Source organism: Triticum urartu, chromosome 5A, assembly GCF_056163025.1.
Source record: "Triticum urartu cultivar PI428250 chromosome 5A, HENAU_Tu73, whole genome shotgun sequence".
Lineage (NCBI taxonomy): Eukaryota > Viridiplantae > Streptophyta > Magnoliopsida > Poales > Poaceae > Triticum > Triticum urartu.
Window position 1 is genome coordinate 348,785,302 of NC_141877.1, and position 19,751 is coordinate 348,805,052.

The following is a 19,751-nucleotide window of genomic DNA, read 5'->3' on the forward strand; positions in this document are numbered from 1 at the left end:
CATTCTCGTCCATAAGTTTCTTGATGATGACGCCGGTCCTCTTCAACAAGGCACTGGTCTCCTCCTGCTGCTCCACACTTCGGATGATCTTCGCCCTCAGCAGGTCGCGCTCGGCCCAGAGCCTCTCATTGCCCTCCCTTAGTTGCCGGATGACACCGGTAGCCTGTTCAAATGAGGCTTTCATGTCGTCCTGCAACCTCGCCCAGCCGGAGATATGATCCATCTAGCTATGGATGATCGCATGCATGCTCCTGTAAGAGTCGTCGCCTGCCCGCGAGACATTTTCCCAGGCCGCCGCGGCATAGCGGGACATCTCTGCTGCATTCGCGGTGTGGCGGGACATCTCTACTGCTTCCGTGATGCGGCCGGACCAGTCTGCTGCATCGACGGTGCGGCGGGACCTCCGTGTTGCTTCGGAGGCGCGGCGGGACCTCTATGCTGCTACTTCCGCACGGCGGGACATGTCGGCTGTTTTCGCAGCGAGGTGGGACATCTCTCGTGCTTCCGCTTCCATGCTCACCTCTCCCTGGTGGTAATCTCTCGACTCAGAACTCACGCTGGCCATGGAAGACGCAAGGGAAGGATGCTGAATGACTTGTTTGTTTTTGTGGATGAGGAGTTGAGGAGGAATGTGCAGTCATACTAGCATAGTAGTATTTATAACCGAGTACTAATACACTCCTAAGTGGGAAACCGTTTAGGCTGTGATCGGTGTGAACAGGTTTGCAATTAAATATAGCGTGGTAGTAGTACCTCCTTTCTGGTTTATAGGGGTCAATTCAAAAATCTCACCAACCAAGGTAGATGATGAATGATGGAATTTTTTTGTAGTTTGCAATGTGATGAGACGCAAGCTCAAAATTTATTGACGTTTCTAGTTTCGAAGTGCGGCACTATTCCCAGATGGCGTAACTGAAGGAAATATGCCCTAGAGGCAATAATAAAGTTGTTATTTATATTTCCTTTTGTCATGATAAATGTTTATTATTCATGCTAGAATTGTATTGACCGGAAACTTAGTACATGTGTGGATACATAGACAAATAGAGTGTCCCTAGTATGCCTCTACTTGACTAGCTCGTTAATCAAAGATGGTTAAGTTTCCTAGCCATAGACATGTGTTGTCATTTGATGAACGGGATCACATCATTAGAGAATGATGTGATGGACAAGACCCATCCATTAGCTTAGCATAATGATCGTTTAGTTTTTCTTCTATTGCTTTCTTCATGACATATACATGTTCCTCAAACTATGAGATTATGCAACTCCCGAATACCTGAGGAACACCTTGTGTGCTATCAAACGCCACAATGTAACTGTGTGATTGTAAAGATGCTCTATAGGTGTCTCCGATGGAGTTTGTTGATTTGGCATAGATCGAGATTAGGATTTGTCACTCCATGTATCGGAGAGGCATCTCCGGGCCCTCTCGGTAATGCACATCACTATAAGCCTTGCAAGCAATGTGACTAATGAGTTAGTTACGGGATGATGCATTACGGAACGAGTAAAGAGACTTGCCGGTAGCGATATTGAACTAGGTATAATGATACCGACGATTGAATCTCGGGCAAGTAACATACCGATGACAAAGGGAACAACGTATGTTGTTATGCGGTTTGACCGATAAAGATCTTCGTAGAATATGTAGGAGCCAATATGAGCATCTAGGTGCCGCTATTGATTATTGACTGGAGATGTGTCTCGGTCATGTTTACATAGTTCTCAAAACCATAGGGTCCACACGCTTAACGTTCGATGACGATTTGTATTACGAGTTTCGTATTGTGATGAACCGAAGTAGTTCGGAGTCCCGTATGATATCACGGACATGACGAGGAGTCTAGAAATAGTCAAGACATAAAGATTCATATATTGTAAGGTTACATTCGGACACCAGAATGGTTCGGGTCATTTCGGATAAGTTTCGGAGTACTGGGGGTTACCGGGACCCCCTCGGGAAGTTCATGGGCCTTCATGGGCCCTGGTGGAAAGGAGAGGAGGGCCACAAGGGAGCCCCCCCCCCACCATGGCCAGTCTGAATTGGACTAGGGAGGGGGCGGCGCCCCCTCTTTCCTTCTCCCCTCTCCCTCCTTCCCTCCTTCTCCCTCTCTTGGATGGAAGGGGACTCCATCTAGGATTGGGAATCCTAGTTGGACTTCCCATGGTGCGCGCCCTCTCTAGGCCGGCCTCCTCCTCCTCCCTTTATATATGTGGGAGGGGGGGAACCCAAAGGACACACAAGTTTCTCTTAGCCATGTGCGGTGCCCCCCCTCCACAGTTACACACCTCAGTCATATTGTTGTAGTGCTTAGGCGAAGCCCTGTGCCGGTAACTTCATCATCACCATCACCACGCCGTCGTGCTGACGGAACTCTCCCTCAGCCTCAACTGGATTAAGAGCTCGAGGGATGTCATCGATCTGAATGTGTGCTGAACGTGGAGGTGACGTACGTTCGATACTTGGATCGGTTGGATCGCGAAGACGTTCGACTACATCAACCGTGTTACTAAACGCTTCCGCTTTCGGTCTATGAGGGTACGTAGACACAGTCTCCCTTCTCGTTGCTAAGCATCTCCTAGATAGATCTTGCATGATCGTAGGAAAAATTTCGAAATACTATGTTCCCCAACAGTAACGTGGGCACGTGTTCTCGGCCGTGGTGTAGCATATGCCATGGTAGTTCTTTTCTACTATTGTGTACGTGCAATAACTGGCACCTTCGGATACATATCTTACGGTTATTGGGGCGTTCGACGGGAATAGCCTCGTGGCGAGCTATAGACTAGTATTTTTTTCATGCGCATTAGACCTATCTGTCAGGAATTCTCGCACGCACCATCTCTAGCTCCCTAGGTCGATGCCACCCACATACACTTGTATTCTGAGTTTAGTACGTTATACAGGAAGAGAAGAGGTGCATGCAGCACTCGTCCTCTCTCACACACGCATCTGTAGCTACGAATTGTAGTGTTCTCAACCATCCGATTGGTTCTATCATAGGTTTCACGTTGCTCCTTGGCCTTGAGATTGAGAAGTTTAAAACGCAGAGGCTAAGCTGGAGGTGTGAGGTTTTGGTTAATGTGCGGGCCGCACATGGCACCAACACGACACGAGCTTCGTTTGCCTGGTGCACAGTAGGGTAAGTTGTCCAAGTATAGACACAACCAGGCCCTCCTTGGTATCTGCGCCTCGACTTATGCACAGAGAAATTAGGATCGGAGGGAGTACGTACTTAGTAGTAGTACAGTACTAGTTTGATGCATCGCATCAACTCGCACAAGTATGCAACACTTCCTGAACAAACAAGCATATAAGTTGTTGCTGTTATAATTCTTACCCAAAGGATCTTTATATCCAACAGACACAAAATATCCGTTCGACTGTTGGAAATTACTTTAACTGCTGATCTGATGTCGAAGTAATTGTTGCATCGCCACCAAAACCCACCATCTCTTAAGCTAAAGTAGACCGAGCTAACCCCTATATTAGCATATTAATAAGATAAACAGAAGGCACAGTAGAATCATTTTGGACGTGAGCTTGTCAATTTGAATGTGGAGGGAGAACAGCTTAGCCCCGGCCAGCAGCTTGGGCTGAACTGTGAAGAAGGTCAGCTCCTTTACGGTGACGTCGCCGGGATCCTTGCTGCTTGTCACCTTCATTTCCACCTTGACGGCGTCGGTCCTGCCTTTGGGCTCCCCCAGCGAGCCGTTCGCCCATTGCTTGGCCACATAGTGCGGCAGTGGGGACGCCCCCGCTCTGATTGAAACGACCGACATGGCGATAGGTGCGCCGATGTCGAGCACGCCGCCGACCAAGAAAAACACGCGGCCATCCTCCTCCACTAACAGCAAGAGTCGTGGCTCCGACAGTGGCACTTGCAGTTTTAGCACCTTGCCGTACTGGATCCTGTGCACGGGCATGGGATGCACGGTGCTGATGTGGTGGGAGAGCACTGGCGGCGGGCGTTCGTAGCGGTAGACGGGCATGGGGCATTTGCAGGGCGCAAGCGGACACATGCTCTGGTGATCGGTGAGCTTGTGGTAAGTGATGTAGAGCCCACAGCCTTTGTGCGAGCACTCCACCCTCACTGAGGAGAGGACGGCGTCCACCGCCGTGTTCCGCATGTCGAAGCCACCACCAAGCTTGCACTTCTGGCACTGCCGCTGGTTCCCGGAGCGCTCGACGCGGCAGCCCGCATAGGCTAGGTGCCCTCCCTTGCACTGCACAAATCAATCGAACAGCACATCAATCAAGAAACCTCCGCCTTGCTCGATCAGCCGAACGGATGAGGTGTATTCGAACCTGATACACTTGAGGCTTCAAAGGGCGGAGGCACAAGGGGCAGTGGAGCAAGGTGAGGTCCATCGAGACCATAGAGAGCTCCATCGTCAGGTCCTGTTCCGTCTGCATGATCTCGCCCTCCTCGTGCACAACCATCTCTCGCTTTAGGGTCGGGGCATTACAAAGCTTTACCGTCACATATTCATACTACTTCAAGGTGCATTAAATCAACACATGTAAGTATAAAAAGGAGAGTCACCGCATGCATGCATGCGTTGTGATTAATGCGTCGGTGAACGCAAATTATTGAAATATATCGAGTGTAGTGCTTTGATGTATCGCGTCAACTCGTACAATAATGAGAAGTTTGGTTACTACAACGCCCTCTCCCTCGCGGACCGAGCTTCGATGCCTTAACTGCACCTGCCTTTGGCTGTATGATAGGTGGGCCACCCACCTATTGGGCCCACCTGTCATACACGCAAAGGCAGGAGCAGTAAGTCAATGAAGCTGCGTCCCTCCCTCGCCCATGAGCGTGGTGGCTGGCAGGACTAGGAGAAGCTTTCGCTACATGCTCTCCCTCCCGCACGCGGTGGACATGTAATGGTTCATCCGGTGTCAGATGCCTAGAAGAATACTGTAGTACTCCTCCACTGCAGCAGTACTCCATCTTTGTTCGACTTCCCGAAGAGGCAAAGAGCCAAGCGCAGCCTGGGCGCTCGTGTGGCAGTTTCATGTGTACAGTAGTCTAGGATAGCGTGTACCGTGACTCTAAGCTTAAAATCATTGGGGTCGGCTCCATGCTATGAGGCCGTCTCGAAGCATTTTTTATTAAAATAATCTTCGGGCCCTACCTGTCATCCTGGTGATTGTAGTTTGCACGCTCATCTGGTCAAGACAGGAATACATTGTGGTGGGGTAAATGTTAGAGGTTGCAGCAAATATATTGTACATTGCGGGTCTTTCAGCCAAGTTTAGAGGCAACAATGTGGGGCCAGTGCTATGATGTGTCGAGTCAACTCGTACACCGAGGAGAAGCTTGATTTTACTACTACACGCCTTCTCCCTCGCCCATTCGCGCGGTGGCTCGCGGACGAGGACAGGCTTTTGCTTATAGGAGTACTATAACAAGCTATCCCTCCCACATGCGGTCGACAGACGTGCAGCAGTAGATTCGATAATGTGGAAGTAGTAGTAGTAACATCATTGTTCATCTTGTTGAAGAGGCGAAGAGCCAAACGCAACCCGAACGTGGCAGTTGTGAACCTTGGAGCACGCATATAGCCAGGTTCTTGCATCAGACAAAATTGCTATGTGAGCCTTGTAAATTGGAAAGGAGTATTTGCCTTTCTAGAGATTTAAACAAGTGACTAGACTACACCGAGACGGAGTACATATGGAGCAAAATGAGTGAATCTACACCATAAATAAATACGTAGTTCTCTCGTTTTCCTCTCCGCCTTGGTCGCGATGCACAATATTGAGTATACTAGTACTGACCAAGTGACCAGAAGCCACAAGCACCTATGGAGGCAATGGACGCGAGCGGCAATCGGTTGTGCCAAATCATCCAAGATGCCGGCCTGCGGCCCCGCACCACGCAGCGTTTCCATACGTTGCTCGCGACCGCTGGCGTCGTAGCCCTCACCGATGCCGGCTTCGCCACTCGCATGGATGACATAATGGTCCACTCCATCCGCAAGTTCACCGCCATCAAGAAGCGCGCGAACGACCTTGCTGTACTGCTCCAGCCCACGCACCCAGGCTCCTCATTGCATGTCACCCTCATCGGCCTCCATGGTGATGAACTGTTTCAAGCCATGGTGGCCCTACAGGTGCCGGAGGTCGCGACGAAGAATGTGCACCTCGAGGCCGTGCTCGCCGCGCAGTGCCTCGCCATGCAAGAAACCGTCGACCTGCACATCCACGTCTACAAGGAATTCGTCTACATAGGCCACTACAAGGCTAGTGAGAACAGAAAGACGTTGGCCTTCTTCCAGCGGCTGGAATCTTTGGACGCCATTGTTCAGAAGCACGTCGACTTGGCCACAAAAGCCGCTGGTACTTAGTGATCGTTCGGGTGGTCGGCGCCCTGAGTCGAGGGGGTGGATGTCGTTGATGGATGCATCTCTTCTTCTTGCCTCCTGTAACCAGCACTGCACCGCCTCGTGGCCTTAATGTTTTATTAGTATAGTACTCCCTCCATTCCCAAATATAAGTCTTTCTAGAGATTCCAGCAAGTGACTACATATGAAGCAAAATGAGTGAATCTACACTCTAAAATATGTCTACATACATCTGTCTATTGTATTCCATCTGAAATATCTAAAAAGGCTTATATTTAGGAATGGAGGGAGTATATGGCATTTTTATTCCAGTCGTAATGTTTTCACTATTAGGTGGGGCCACAGTGGAGCAAACCGACCATGGCGTCGGCTGAGTTTAGAATTAGAAGAGAGAAACGAGGGAGAAGAGCTAGCTATACCACGGACGCTGTTGTCAGATGGGACTCGTGTTGAAAGAATAGGAGTAATGAGCACTCGTACCTCTTTTTTTTGAGGGAAAAAGTAGTCGTATGTCTAGTACCACTAGTTGGGTGCGTGCAACCTATACCTGTCATCACTTTAGGTCTCCTTTTCGAACCGCAGCTACGCTTCACACTACATATTTTTTCACACATTTGTCCTCCTATATGTACTCCTAGGCTATTTCCACGTGCTCCCTTTCGCCGACATGTGGGACACAGAGCATCTAGGTCGTAGTGCATGCACGACTCGGAGCATATGCTAGGGTACTTTACATTTTAGACTGCACGAATTACATGCAAACCCCCCACATAATAATAAATAAATTACTACATGAAACTGGATTATTTTCGTAGAAACAAGAGCACATTCATTAAATTTTGGACATAACACGTTTATAAAAAGTGACTGGACCTAAACCAGTCTAAGGGCCTCTTTGATTCGCAGGATACTGAAAACATAGGAATGGGGAAAGTATGATGGCGATGAACCGAGACGAGGAGAACTCTAACTTAGTTAGAGGTTAGAGTTAGATTCTAACCCTGAACTAACTCTAAGGCCCTGTTTGGATCCATGGGTTAGAGTTAATTTGGCTAGTTTGGACTCAACTAACCCAAAAATATCCAAAAAGGAGGGTTAGTTTGGGTTAGACACCCAAAAAATCTAACCCACCCAAGAGGTGTTTATTTGGGTTAGTTCTTCTTGGGACCAAAGAGGTGTATGGATGGCAGGGTTAGATTAACAATAAATGCTCTTTTCAATCATTTGACTACTTTGGACCCTATTTCCTGCCAGATTTGGTGTGGTCGGCTCTTGTGTGGCCTCCTCCCGCTCACAATTGACATAAACAGACCTTCTTTACAAATCAAGCATGCAAAACATGATAAATTTTACCTTGCCCATACAAATGAGATATCCCACTTAAACATACAAGTCGTCAATCAAGCCTCACAAAAAAATACACTCCATGAAACAAAGCATGAGCTAACTCATCACGGAAGTCATTCATGATAGGGAGGGAGCCCAGAGCCCCTCACGCACCCAGGGAGGAGCTCGTCATCGTCTCTCTAGAGGAAGGCTCTGTAGAGCCCAAGCCCCGGGAACCCCTCTGATGTTGGCTCTTGCAAGTTGAGGTTGACACCCGCATGGGTAGCAGGGCCGCTTGCCGACGACTATGAACCGAATCTTTGGGCCTCTAGAAATAATGCAAGCCTGAAACTGAAATACCTAGAAAGGTGAACTGAATATTTGGGCCTCTAGAAATAATGCAAGCCTGAAACTGAAATACCTAGAAAGGTGAACTAAATCTTTGGGCCTCTAGAAAGATTTATTACCTCCTCAAGCAGCATCGAACAATTCCATGCGTGCACCACAAATCTATACCAAGTTTAATCAGGATCTACTTTTCCAAATTAGAATTAGCGCTAGAGCGAGCAAGCTAAGTGATATGGATGTGAGACAAAGAAGTAACGAACAAACTCACCCTTCTCGCGACCTCCCTCGTAGATGTGCCGCCGCGCATGACAGAGGGAGAATAACGACCGGTGAAGGGGGAGCGGGGCAAGCTTCGAAGGCTGGAGGGAGAGGGTGGCCAGAGGAGAGAGAGGGCTAGCAGCGGAGCGGTGCTTGGGCGAGCGGCGGAGCGGCACTTGGGCAGGCGGCCCGATGGGGAACGGAGAGGCGTCGTGCGGGGGGGAGGGAGCGATCTAGTGGTGGCAAGGGAGATTTTTTTAGTTCTCTTTTAGTGGGCCCGAGCAGAACTAACCCAATTAGAACCTCTCCACTGGGCTAGTTTTTTTAGGTGGGTTAGAGCAAACTAGCTCAAACTAACCCCTCCTGTTTGGATAATTTGAGGCTATTTCAACCCAAACTAGCTCTAACTCAGGGATCCAAACAAAGAGGAGTAGTACTGTACATGCTACAGTCTAGACCATAGCACATTGTTTTTATGGCCATATCACCGCATTGTGTTCTACTGTTGGTTCACTGGGCTGCCGTGGTTCGCACTGCTGGTTCACTGGGCTGCCGTGGTTCGCACTCCTCCGACGTGAGTAGTAGTACTAGTATATACCGCATGATTCTTTGCTCCTTCTTACTATGTACTTCACCGACATGTGGGAGAGCCAGCATCTGGGTCGACGTGTCATGCACCAGATTAGAGTGCGGAACGGAAGGGGTGCACACCCCGGTCGTAGCGCCAGTAATTCATGACTATAGTGAGTAGTCATATCACAAGTCTTTCCAGCAGTAACGCGCCATCAAATCGCACAGCCCAACCTTTCCAGCAGTAAGTAAGTTGAATCCGCTACTCCCTCACCCTGCTCGCCTCTCTTTCAAACCACCTACATGAAAACTGTCACGCGTACTGCCCGGGAAAAGCCCCGCCCTCAACTTTTAACTATGCGAAAATAGTTCGAGCTTGTTCTTTCTATATAAATACAAGTAGTACTGTATGTTTATTCACCCGTGGGGTTATTCAATGAATAGAGGGCCGGGGGCACAAGTGAACAATACTACTACTAGTAGTAAGTAGGAGTCGTACAGTTAGTCACCTTAAATAGAAAGTTTCTTTTCTTTAATGCCACGTACACAAATTGAAACGCTTGTTGTTGAGAGAAAAAGATAATCACTCCAATATATATGTACGCAGGGGCCTGAGCACTTGCTTTACTAGGGTTGCTCTCTTCATTCTGTCATCCTCTCCATATCTAAACAAGACAGCGGTAGCGACATTTTCTCTCTGCTCACCGCTGGTCACAGATCCGGCCGGATCCCTTCGGCCGGTGTGTGCAGAGGACTAAAAGGTGAATCATTCACACGGTCATTGCCGGTGAGGGAGCAAACCCACAGCTGACAGTGGGGCCCGATCCTCTGACCGTGCCATTCTCTCCGACACAGCGTCGGCTCGGGAGGTCCTCCAACCCTTCTTCCTCCCTGCCATATTGTGTGCAGATCGGACCTACCGCCGCCGACATCCTGATGACCCTCAGGTACAAGTTCTTCGAAAGTGGCCTTGTTGTACTGCCCCAGCTCCCCACGTGTCTGCATGTGCATCTTTTTCTACTTCCATCAGCTCTTCCAAATCCACCTAAATTTTTAGTATTATTATAGGTAAAGCTACTTCATGCATTTGAATCTAGGACTTGGTTCAAACAACAAACAAAGGGGGAAAGTCGTAGCATGAATCTAGGACTTGATTCAAAGAGGAAATAACAGGGGGAAAGTAGTAGAGACCGGATACCCAACCGGTCTCTTGGTTGAAAAGGGAAATAATGGGAAAACTCAGTACAAACTGGATAAGGAACAGATCTATTATTGGTTGAAAAATGGATAGAAAGTGGCGGCTGGTGGACAAGTCAATAGAGTATGTCCAGGATTAGATTTGCTGCCCTCACATAGTAAAAGGTCTCCAGGATTAGATTTGCTTCCCTCACATAGTAAAAGGTCTCCAGGATTAGATTTGTTGCCCTCACATAGTAAAAGGTCTCCAGGATTAGATTTGCTGCCCTCACATAGTAAAAGGTCTCCAGGATTAGATTTGCTACCCTCACATATATAGTAAAAGGTCTCTAGGATTAGATTTGCTACCCTCACAGAGCATGAACAAACTCGACATCACCACTTTATGCCTCCTTGTAGGTACATTGTGCTGATGCGTCCACTATCGCATGTCCTTATACCAACATTTTGTTGTATTTAATGTAAGGGCGCATGTAAAATGAAGCGATCACACTGTTACCTTAAGGACATGTCTAACTAGTGTTATTGTTAATCTAATGCCTCCGGTGATATGATGCAATTAAACTGTGTTACAAATGGTACTCCTGCTGTTTTCCCCAGTATGATAAGTAAGTTGCTTCTTTACGCTACTGAATGACCTGGTGTCCCCACGGTCCCATGCCCTTAAACCAACTCTTTAGCTGCTGTTGATTTACTGTATCAGGTAAACAACCAATGCCACCATTAAAGTAATCCCATATTTGACGAATGTCATAGTTGATCATAATGCTTCTGGTAACATGAAGCATTGCTAATGTTTTAAATTTTCTACTGTCCTTGCGTGATTTCCATGAAGATAATTAAGATGCTTATTTTCATTTCGTGTATGTTTCATATATTCTTATTGACCAGCAACTGTTTACTTTCTATCTTTTTGTGCACATAGGGGTATTCATTTCACCTTGTTGCTATTGTGACCTTTTGGTGAACTGCACAAAACACTTTTTTTGAATGAGTGTGTTGTGCGGTTCAACTAAAATGTCACGTGGGCAACATCTCTCAATTTTGGTGGAACTACACAAAATGGTGATTGGAGTTTCCAAAATCTCCATCAAATTCTGCTGGTAATCTCGTGCAACATTTCATTAGCTTTTGCAATATGAGCCGTCACTGTCACCACAATGGCACTTTATTTTAGTGGAACTGCACAAAAGGATAAGCAAATTATAGTTGCACCTTACATGAGCAGGACAGCCAACCTTAATGTTGATGAATTTTAGTGCAACTATTAAAGAAGAACCTGCCAGCTTACGAGAGTAAGTACTTCTTGCTAGCTGAATGATGCAATCTTTGCTTCATGTCAGGTGAACTTCAGAAAAAGGTGCATGAATTGAATCATGGAACTCTAGGCTGGCCTCAACCGAGTGGAGTTGCAGGTTCACCACATCAAGTCATGGAGGCATAGGGCCCCTCACACTGGTCAGTACTATCCTTTATCAACATGATTGTGCTTTGTCATACTGTGCTAATGTTCTATTTTTTAAATAAAGCTATTTTATCGCAATCTTTTCTCGTTTTGGAAATAAAGTTTGCTAAAACTAGTGCCACTATTATAGTAATCATGCTCTTTCTTATCTGTGCAAACAGGAATACTCAATTACACATGTTGTATGACACGGCTAGCCAAGATGGATTTAATCCCGATATTCAATTTATCAAAAGGCTCTAATGGGTTGGTTCTGAATCTTGCAAGCTGGGAATCAATCAGATGTGTAGGCATCTTTGTTGTACTTATTGTTTGAATCTTATTTGTTGGTTCTGAATCTTGCAAGCTGGGAATCAATGAGATGTGTAGGCATCTTTGATGTACTTATTATTTGAATCTTATTTGTTGGTTCTGAATCTTTCAAGCTGAGAAACACGGCATGATGATGCAGAGGACATCAACCATAACAAATAGTTCAAACTCGGTAGTATTATCTGTGTGAAAGTGCGACAAATGTGCTGATCGTGTGCGTCCTGAGAATAAACATTCTAATTGTTGTGCATGTTGATCCTGTGGCACTGATAGAACGAGCCAATGCATTGCTTGTTTTAAGAATTAATTTCTATTAAAGCTAATTAAATTTAAGTAAAGTGACCACTAACACTTGTTATTACAATACCAATATAGACCCGCTCATGAACTGACGTGTGGCTGGAATAGGTTTCTTAATGGAGGCATTTGAATGCGCCGAGGGTGCATGTTCTGCCAGGCGTGCAGTGGGTGAGGGTGGGGTAGTAACTGTTGTCACCTGTACACACTCAGTTTAGTGTTGAATCTAGTTCCCCAAGAGCTGAAAACGAACTGCTTCCGCCGCCTATCCACTCGTTCACTTGAAGAGACTCCAATGGTGATCCGAGGGGTGAGCCTGCTGGATATGGACTTCAGCAATGAGTTCACCTTTGAGTTCGATGTTATGTCCCATGGCTGCACCAAGTTGAATGTGATGTACACCAACGATCCAGACTCGGTGAAGCTCTGCCTCGCCGAGTTCAAGCAGTACCTATAGGACGAGAAAGCACAAGGTCGTAGGACTAGACCTTGTGCCCATCCATTCATCTCCTGACAGGGACCAGCGGATCGCAGTCGCCCAGGTATGCGTGCGAGACAAGGTTCTCGTCTACCACTGTTGTAGGGCCATCAGAGGTTCTGAAGCATTTGCCCGTTTCATTGGTAACGCCAACTACACCTTTGCTAAGGTGGAGAGAAGGAAGAACATGATGATTCAGCCATTTGGTGCAACAAGCTTGTCGACATCCAGAAGCAATACAAGATCATCGGCAAGGGCAAGAGAAGGACTCTGTGGTTGACCTCACCGAGACCATCATCGACCCCTGCTACGCCAACATGAAACAAGACAATGATACCAAGGACCTGAACACATGGGAGGTACCTCTGAATCTAGCCTACATAACCTACACGACCAAGGACGCATACGCATGGTACGACATCTACAGGTCGATCTTGGACATGAGGGCGTGTCTGCTTCCCGTAACCGACGAGTAGACGGAGAGCCGCACTATCATGATCAAGCATGCCAGGAAGGTCTACATGTTGTACTTTATCTGTTTATAAGCACCTTTATCATCTGAGTGTTTCATGCATTAGCCTATGTGTCCAAATTATCTGTTTTGTCCGAAATATTTCTTCTAAGAACACATTAACTTGTTTTCTTTTTTAGTGGATATTTTCTTATGCATGTAACTAGTTCACTCTTCCGTTTCAAAAAACAACTAGTTCACTCGGTTGTTGTACTTTAAATCTCCTTCCTCCCAACGTATTCCCCTTCTCAGGTGGACCCAGCAGGTCTCGTACACAGACATATGGGACCAACCATCTATCCATTTGTATTTCTTTATTCTGTTCAATCTTTCGTCTTATTCCTATACATTGGCTGGCCATCATAGCCTATGGCGTTGGCCAGGCCATCCCTCTACTCTGACACATTGTCCGGCGGCGCCAGCTCCACCGGCCCACCTTGCACTCGAACAATTCAGCCCTCGTACTCCCCTCCGCTTAAGTCTTCCCCCACTCCGGTTCATTCGGTCTGAGGTCTCGACGTCGTCCTCCGCCTTGGTGCTCTCACCGTGGCGTCGCTGTCTGTTATTCCCAACATGGTCAGCAAAATAAGAGGAATCGGGAGACAACTGTTCGTCGAGAGGCTGACAGTCCCGAGACCACCAGGTCCATGGCCTAGGTTTTATTGTTTAACATGGGCAGCCCACGACATGTTTCAACGTTTTTTGGATCCAGCAGGTATCAAGCGGCCTCTGGGCCTCCCAACCTAGCTTCTCTATAACATCAGCAGTCCAAGTTATGTTTGTTTTTTTCAAGACGACGCACAGCTCGGTTCTATTTTTCTATAAGAATGCAAAATTGAACCTACGTTTTCCCTTCAATAATAGTATATATATATATTTATATTTATATCTTATTTTATTACACATATATATAATAGAAACAACATAAGGTTCCGTTAAACCAGTCATTCGTCCAACCATTTTATAGACCTTCCCGCTTCCTTTATTTTTCGTTTTCATTAATCCTATATCTGGATTTTCTCCCACTTTCTCTTTTGATGTATACTGAGTTTTCTCCCAGTACCTTTCCCTAGAACCAACTCAACTGTCCTACGTCTAGCCTAAAAAATAATAATACCCCACTTCCTATTAACTCATCAAATTAAAATGATATTTTATTTCATAAATTGAAAGTTCTTACAAAATAATAATAATAATTGTCTATATATAACTTGGCAAGTTAACTCCTAGTGATTGTGTACATAAGGTTGCAAAGATTTTACTGGCCAATGCAGTAACAGACGTGCAATCATGTGTTTATGTTTTTATAACATTTCTCCATCCAGCCCAACATGATATTTTCACCCAGCCCAGCAAGTCCGCGGATTTCGAGAAAAATGCAAATGGGCTTTACATTCTACCATATATATAAACGGGCTGCATAGATGCTACATCATTGTTTCACCCAGCCCAGCAAATGGACTAAAAAACAAATGGACTGGCTGACATGTGGGCCAGTAGGTCGAAGCCTAAGAAAGGTGTTGGATTCACATCCAACGACCGGCATTCTTCTTCAATCTATCGTCCTCTTCCCCCAGCGCTGTCGGGACTGCCCGCTCCAGCCTCTAGCGTCCAGCTGCGTTCTTTTGCGCGCCTCGGAGTGAAACGCTACCCCGCCGATGGACAGGCCATCCCTCCACTCCGCACCTATTGTTATTCTCTGCCGAGTGTAGGCCCACCCCGCACACGAACCAGTCAAGTTTCCCACTCCTCTCTGTCTGTGACTCCACTGTCGCGTCTTCCCCATCTCCGAGTTGTTCCAGTCTGGGGCCTCGCCGTTGTCCACCGCCTCATTGCGCTCGGTGCGGCGTGGTCAACAAATGAGAGTCATCAGAAGAGGACTGTACGTGGAGAGCCTGATGGTTGGGACCCACGAGGTCCATGGTCGCACGCAAGGAAAATTCCTCCTTATTAAGCTATTTCCTCCCCCTGACAGCTGGGACCCACCGGCTGTATCTTCGCACGGAAGGAAGTGCCTCCTTGTTCTGCAAAAAAAAACTATTCCTCCCGATGACAGCTGGGACCCGACATATTTGGAGGCTGACTTGTGGGCCTACTAAGCAGACGTGTACGCGGGACTTTGTCAACTTAATCAACAAATGATTCTAGCAGCTGGACCGTTGGATATTAATCCAATAGCCATGCTCCTTCTTCAACCTCTATTCTTGCTCCTGTCTCCCGTGGGCGGCACCGCGGCAGTGCTGCCGCGCACCCGAACCAGTCAAGTTTCCCACTCCTCTCCATCAGCGACTCCACTGTCGCGTCTTCCCGATCTCTGGGTCGTTTCAGTCTGGGGCCTCGCCGTCATCCACCGGCCTTGGTGCGCTCGGCATGATGTGGTCAGCATGGTCAACAAACGAGAGTCGTCGAAAGATGACTGTACGTGAGAGGCTGACAGTGGGGACGCACCACGTCCATGGACGCATGCATGCAACTTCATCCTTTTTACCCTAAAAATAATGTTTTCTCCCCCTAACTGCTGGGACCCACCAGCTACATCTTCACACGCAAGGAAGTGTGTCCTTATTACGGGCAAATAAAATATCACCCCTTGACAGCTAGGACCGAGCAGCTATATCTTCGCATGCAAGGAAGTGCGTCCTTATCCTCTCTGTTGGAAAAGGCAGTGCCTAGGAGGCGCTTAGGCACACCTAAGCGCTAGGCAATGGCCAAACGCCTCGCCTAGGGCATAAATGGAGGTCTAGGCGGGGCAGGCAAGGAATTGCCTAACCCAAGCAAGAAATCATGCAACATACTGCACTCATATGCCAAACGGGTTATATTCCAATGGTAGTAGACGGTAATTAACTTATTTATATGCCTTATACTAATATCAACACCCATATAATAATCACAAATACACTACGAGTAAAAGCTATATTACCGCCTAAGCCGCGCCTAGCGTGCTTAGGCACCGCCTAGGCACTAGGCGAAGGCCAACCGCCTCGCTTACGCCTAACGCCTTTTCCAACCTTCCTCCCTGACCGTTGGGACCCACCTGGTCGAAGTGTACGTAGCATTGTCATTCTGGTCACGAACGTGTATGTACATACTGGTCGATCGGTCTGTCTGCAGGCTGCAACGATGAACCGTGGCCGTGTAAGGAAGGGCACGTGTCATAGTAGAGGCACGCACGTGTCGTAGTAGATGCGCGCACGTAGCATGTACACGTACGTATAGCGGCCAGGGTGCAAGAAAAGTAAATACGGCCACGTACGTACATATGGACGGGGTCTCGAATGCCTACTCGCACATACGTACGACCAGGGCTCATGGACATGGCTGGGTCGAAACGAAGAAACTGCGTCATCATCGTGTTCATGGGGAGGCAACGGAATGCCTCATGTTCATCGGGAGGCAATGGAATACGTGGTGTTCATCGGGAGCCAACCGGCTTGGACGGAACAGCCGATTGAAACGAGGCCTGGCGTACCGCAGAATGGACGAAACGGCCTTGTGTTCGACCGGCCACGGTCGAAATGGGATCCTGTTCATCAGGAGGGGTCTGGCGTACCGCAAAACAGAGGAAACAGACTTCTCTTGGACCTCCTACGGTCGAAACGGGGTCCTATTGATCGGGAGGGGTGTGGCGTACCGCAAAACGGAGGAAATAGACTTCTCTTGGACCTCCTACGGTCGAAACGGGGTCCTGTTGATTGGGAGGGGTGTGGCGTACCTCAAAACGGAGGAAACAGACTTGTGTTGGAGCATGACGGTTGAAACAGAGATCCTTTTCATCGGGAGGGGTGTGGTGTACTGCAAAATGGGACTCCACGGGATACTGTTCATCTCCACCGTCGACCTCCTCCAGCCTCCATGGGCTACTGTTCATCCACCGTCGACCTCCTCTAGCCTCCACCTGTGACTGTTCATCCACGGGCTCCTGTTCATCCAGCCTTCACCGCTCCTCCACCGGCTACTGTTCAACCAGCCCTCTCCACGGGGTCATGTTCAACCACCCCTCCATGGGCTACTGTTCATCCAGCCCTCCACGGGCTACTGTTCATCCAGCCCTCCACCGGCTACTGTTCAATCAGCCCTCCACGGGGTCCTGTTCATCCAGCCCTCCACAAGGTCCTGTTCATCCACGCCCAACCGGCTTGATCGGGGTCCTGTTCATCCAGCGGCAACGACCTCTACTACCACGGGGTCCTGTTCATCCAACCCCCCACCGGGAACTGTTCATCCAAACCCCCCAACAACGCTCGCTGTTCATCCAGAGGCAGCATCGATCGGCTTCAGTTAGCAGCAGTAGCGAAGGAATCACTCGGGTTCAATTAACAACAATGGATTGATCGCTCGGGTTCAGTAACGTAGCTAGTGCAATCGCTCGGGTTTAGTTAGAGCCCAACGCCTGGCCCGGGTTCAGTTAGAGCGCAACACCTTGCACACACACGCGTACTTGTACGAGAGAAATGCGCATCGCTCGGCCCCTGACCACCCACCGTAATCGGGAACTCCTCGATATTTTTCTCGCCCTCGCTTCTACCATGATTTTTTCCATCATGCACGGCCCAAAGAATGTCATGCAGTTGTGTCTCCGGCCCGCCCAGGACGAAAAGCCCATTTTCTGTCTTGATTTTTTGTCATATAAGTAGGAGCCCACCACATCTATGATGATACCGGGTTTTGTCACAATTATTGTCATAGAAGTGTCATAAGCATGACAGAAGAAAAAATTCGTTCGGCCCAAAATGTCACAGATGTGTCTTTTTTGTAGTGTTCCTCGATAAACATTTTTAGTAAGAAGATATTCAGTCCACTTATTACTGGAGACACCCGTGTACTGGAGGACAACATTAGTTGACCTACGAAATCAGCAAATTAACCAATATCGTAATAACCCTACTATATGGATTACTTGATGTTCTGTTTTACTAAATACGCACATAGATACTTAGTACCAGTTCCAACTACAATTGAGTTTTATTCTCACCAAATCACTGGATATTTTGAAAAATGATGACTCACATGGCAGGTCCAAGAGATTTGATAAGCTTAGAAATTAAAAATCTCTAGGAGAAACCCTTGGATTAGGCATGAACTGGTATATATATGATGCCCTTATTCATATATGATGATTTATTGAATTATTAATGTTAATTTAGAGACCATTTGTCTACTTTGATTCTTGAAGCTCATAAAGTGCCCAAACCAACTACACATTTAACCATGTTTTTTTTGAATGTTTTAGGGCTTTCGAGGCCGTTCATCATTGTCCTATAGAGAGGAATACTAAGATGCCATCATTTTCTTGATGGAGGTGAGTGATTTTTATTGTGTGAAATAACGAAGGCCCTTGTAGGAGCCCCTCGTGCTTTGTTTTTGTGCTCTACAGTTATGGAAGTCCTTGTGTTTTGCAAATGCTCTATGAGTTGACCCTACTTTGAGTGTTGTAGTATTTTCTTTCCATTGAGGAACTCAATGATACGTTTGAGAAGTGACCTAAACATTAATAGTTTCTATGATAAAAATATTACCAAAATATAATAGATTTGATGGTGCCATATTCTGTCTGATTTTCTTTAGCCAAAGATAAAGATATCTGATGCACATGTGTGGTGTGTTTAGATATATTTTTGTATGAATAAGTGAAACATTTGGTCTGACATGCACCCTACAATGTATAATGCCAGATAAATCACTAAGTTAGACAATTTGGCTCCTATGCTCTAGGAGACCCACAATTTTAATATTTTCAAAAAGGATTTAAAATTTGAGGACATTTTTTCTATGGTATAGTTGGTCTCTACATCTCTGTATAACATAAAATGATACAAGGATTTATAGGCCACACAAAAAGGCAAAAAAATCTAGCATAAAACAACAAAGTTCCTGACTAGATCGGGTTGGCTGCTCGCGAGGCCAGGGCAGAGCTGATCGAGACGATGGCGACAAGGTTGACTGATTTGGAGGAGGCATGGTCACATGGCGATGTTGTTTAACAAACTATGGAATAGAACTATGGAGCAGAGGGGTTCTGCAGTGATGGAGAGGTTGAGTTGTTGACTAGTGGTATTGATGTGGGAGGGGGTGGGAGTGTTTGTGCGGAGAGTCAAGATGGTTAAAGAGTGAGTGATGGACGCGGTGTTTTGTCTTTCAGGTGCATCTCCACTCAAGGTGAACTGTAAATTCCTTTAAAATAGTAATAAATAGAATCGTGTTAGAATTATATTTATGGTGACCTTTGGCCTTTTGCATTCTGGCCTTTGGCCTCCTCTTGTATATGTATATATGATGGCTTTTGCCTCCTGATAATATCAACTTGCTATTTCTCCTAACATGGTATCATGAGCACAGGTTTTTTTCACATGCGCAACTCGTGTGATCCGATCCCAATTCAGCGTCGTCGTCCTTTCTTTGGCTGGTCGTGCTCATCTCCTCCTGTTGGCGCTGCTCTTCTGCGCCTCCACCACCGGTCGCAGTTGTCCACCCCTCCACCGAACGACCCCGCTGTTGTTCCTCTTCAATTTGATATTCGCCGCCCCGCTAGATCCCGCCATGTCCAGCTGGATTAAATCCCCGGGCTGCTACTAGTCCCGTCGAGACTCCCTGGTCCTTGCGCGTGAGCACTGGCTCGTTCCAACCCGCCA

At 47.2% G+C, this 19,751-nt stretch overlaps 1 protein-coding gene across 1 annotated transcript; it reads right to left on the bottom strand.

The window, feature by feature from the left end:
- Nucleotides 1-3,492: 3,492 nt before the first annotated feature.
- On the bottom strand, nucleotides 3,493-4,447 carry LOC147971350 (E3 ubiquitin-protein ligase SINA-like 10). Its single transcript, XM_087523932.1, has 2 exons — nucleotides 4,313-4,447; nucleotides 3,493-4,230 (listed from the first exon to the last, which is right to left on the bottom strand). The coding sequence occupies exons 1-2, from the start codon at nucleotides 4,445-4,447 to the stop codon at nucleotides 3,493-3,495; spliced, it is 873 nt and encodes a 290-aa protein (XP_087380058.1).
- Between the last annotated feature and the right edge of the window lie 15,304 nt (nucleotides 4,448-19,751).

Excerpts from the sequence above, each read along its gene's own strand:
- LOC147971350 (XM_087523932.1), bottom strand. The coding sequence starts at position 4,447 with ATGGTTGTGCACGAGGAGGGCGAGATCATGCAGACGGAACAGGACCTG. Across the intron at positions 4,231-4,312 it reads TGAAGCCTCAAGTGTATCAG|TGCAAGGGAGGGCACCTAGC; the intron begins GTTCGAATACAC and ends TGATTTGTGCAG.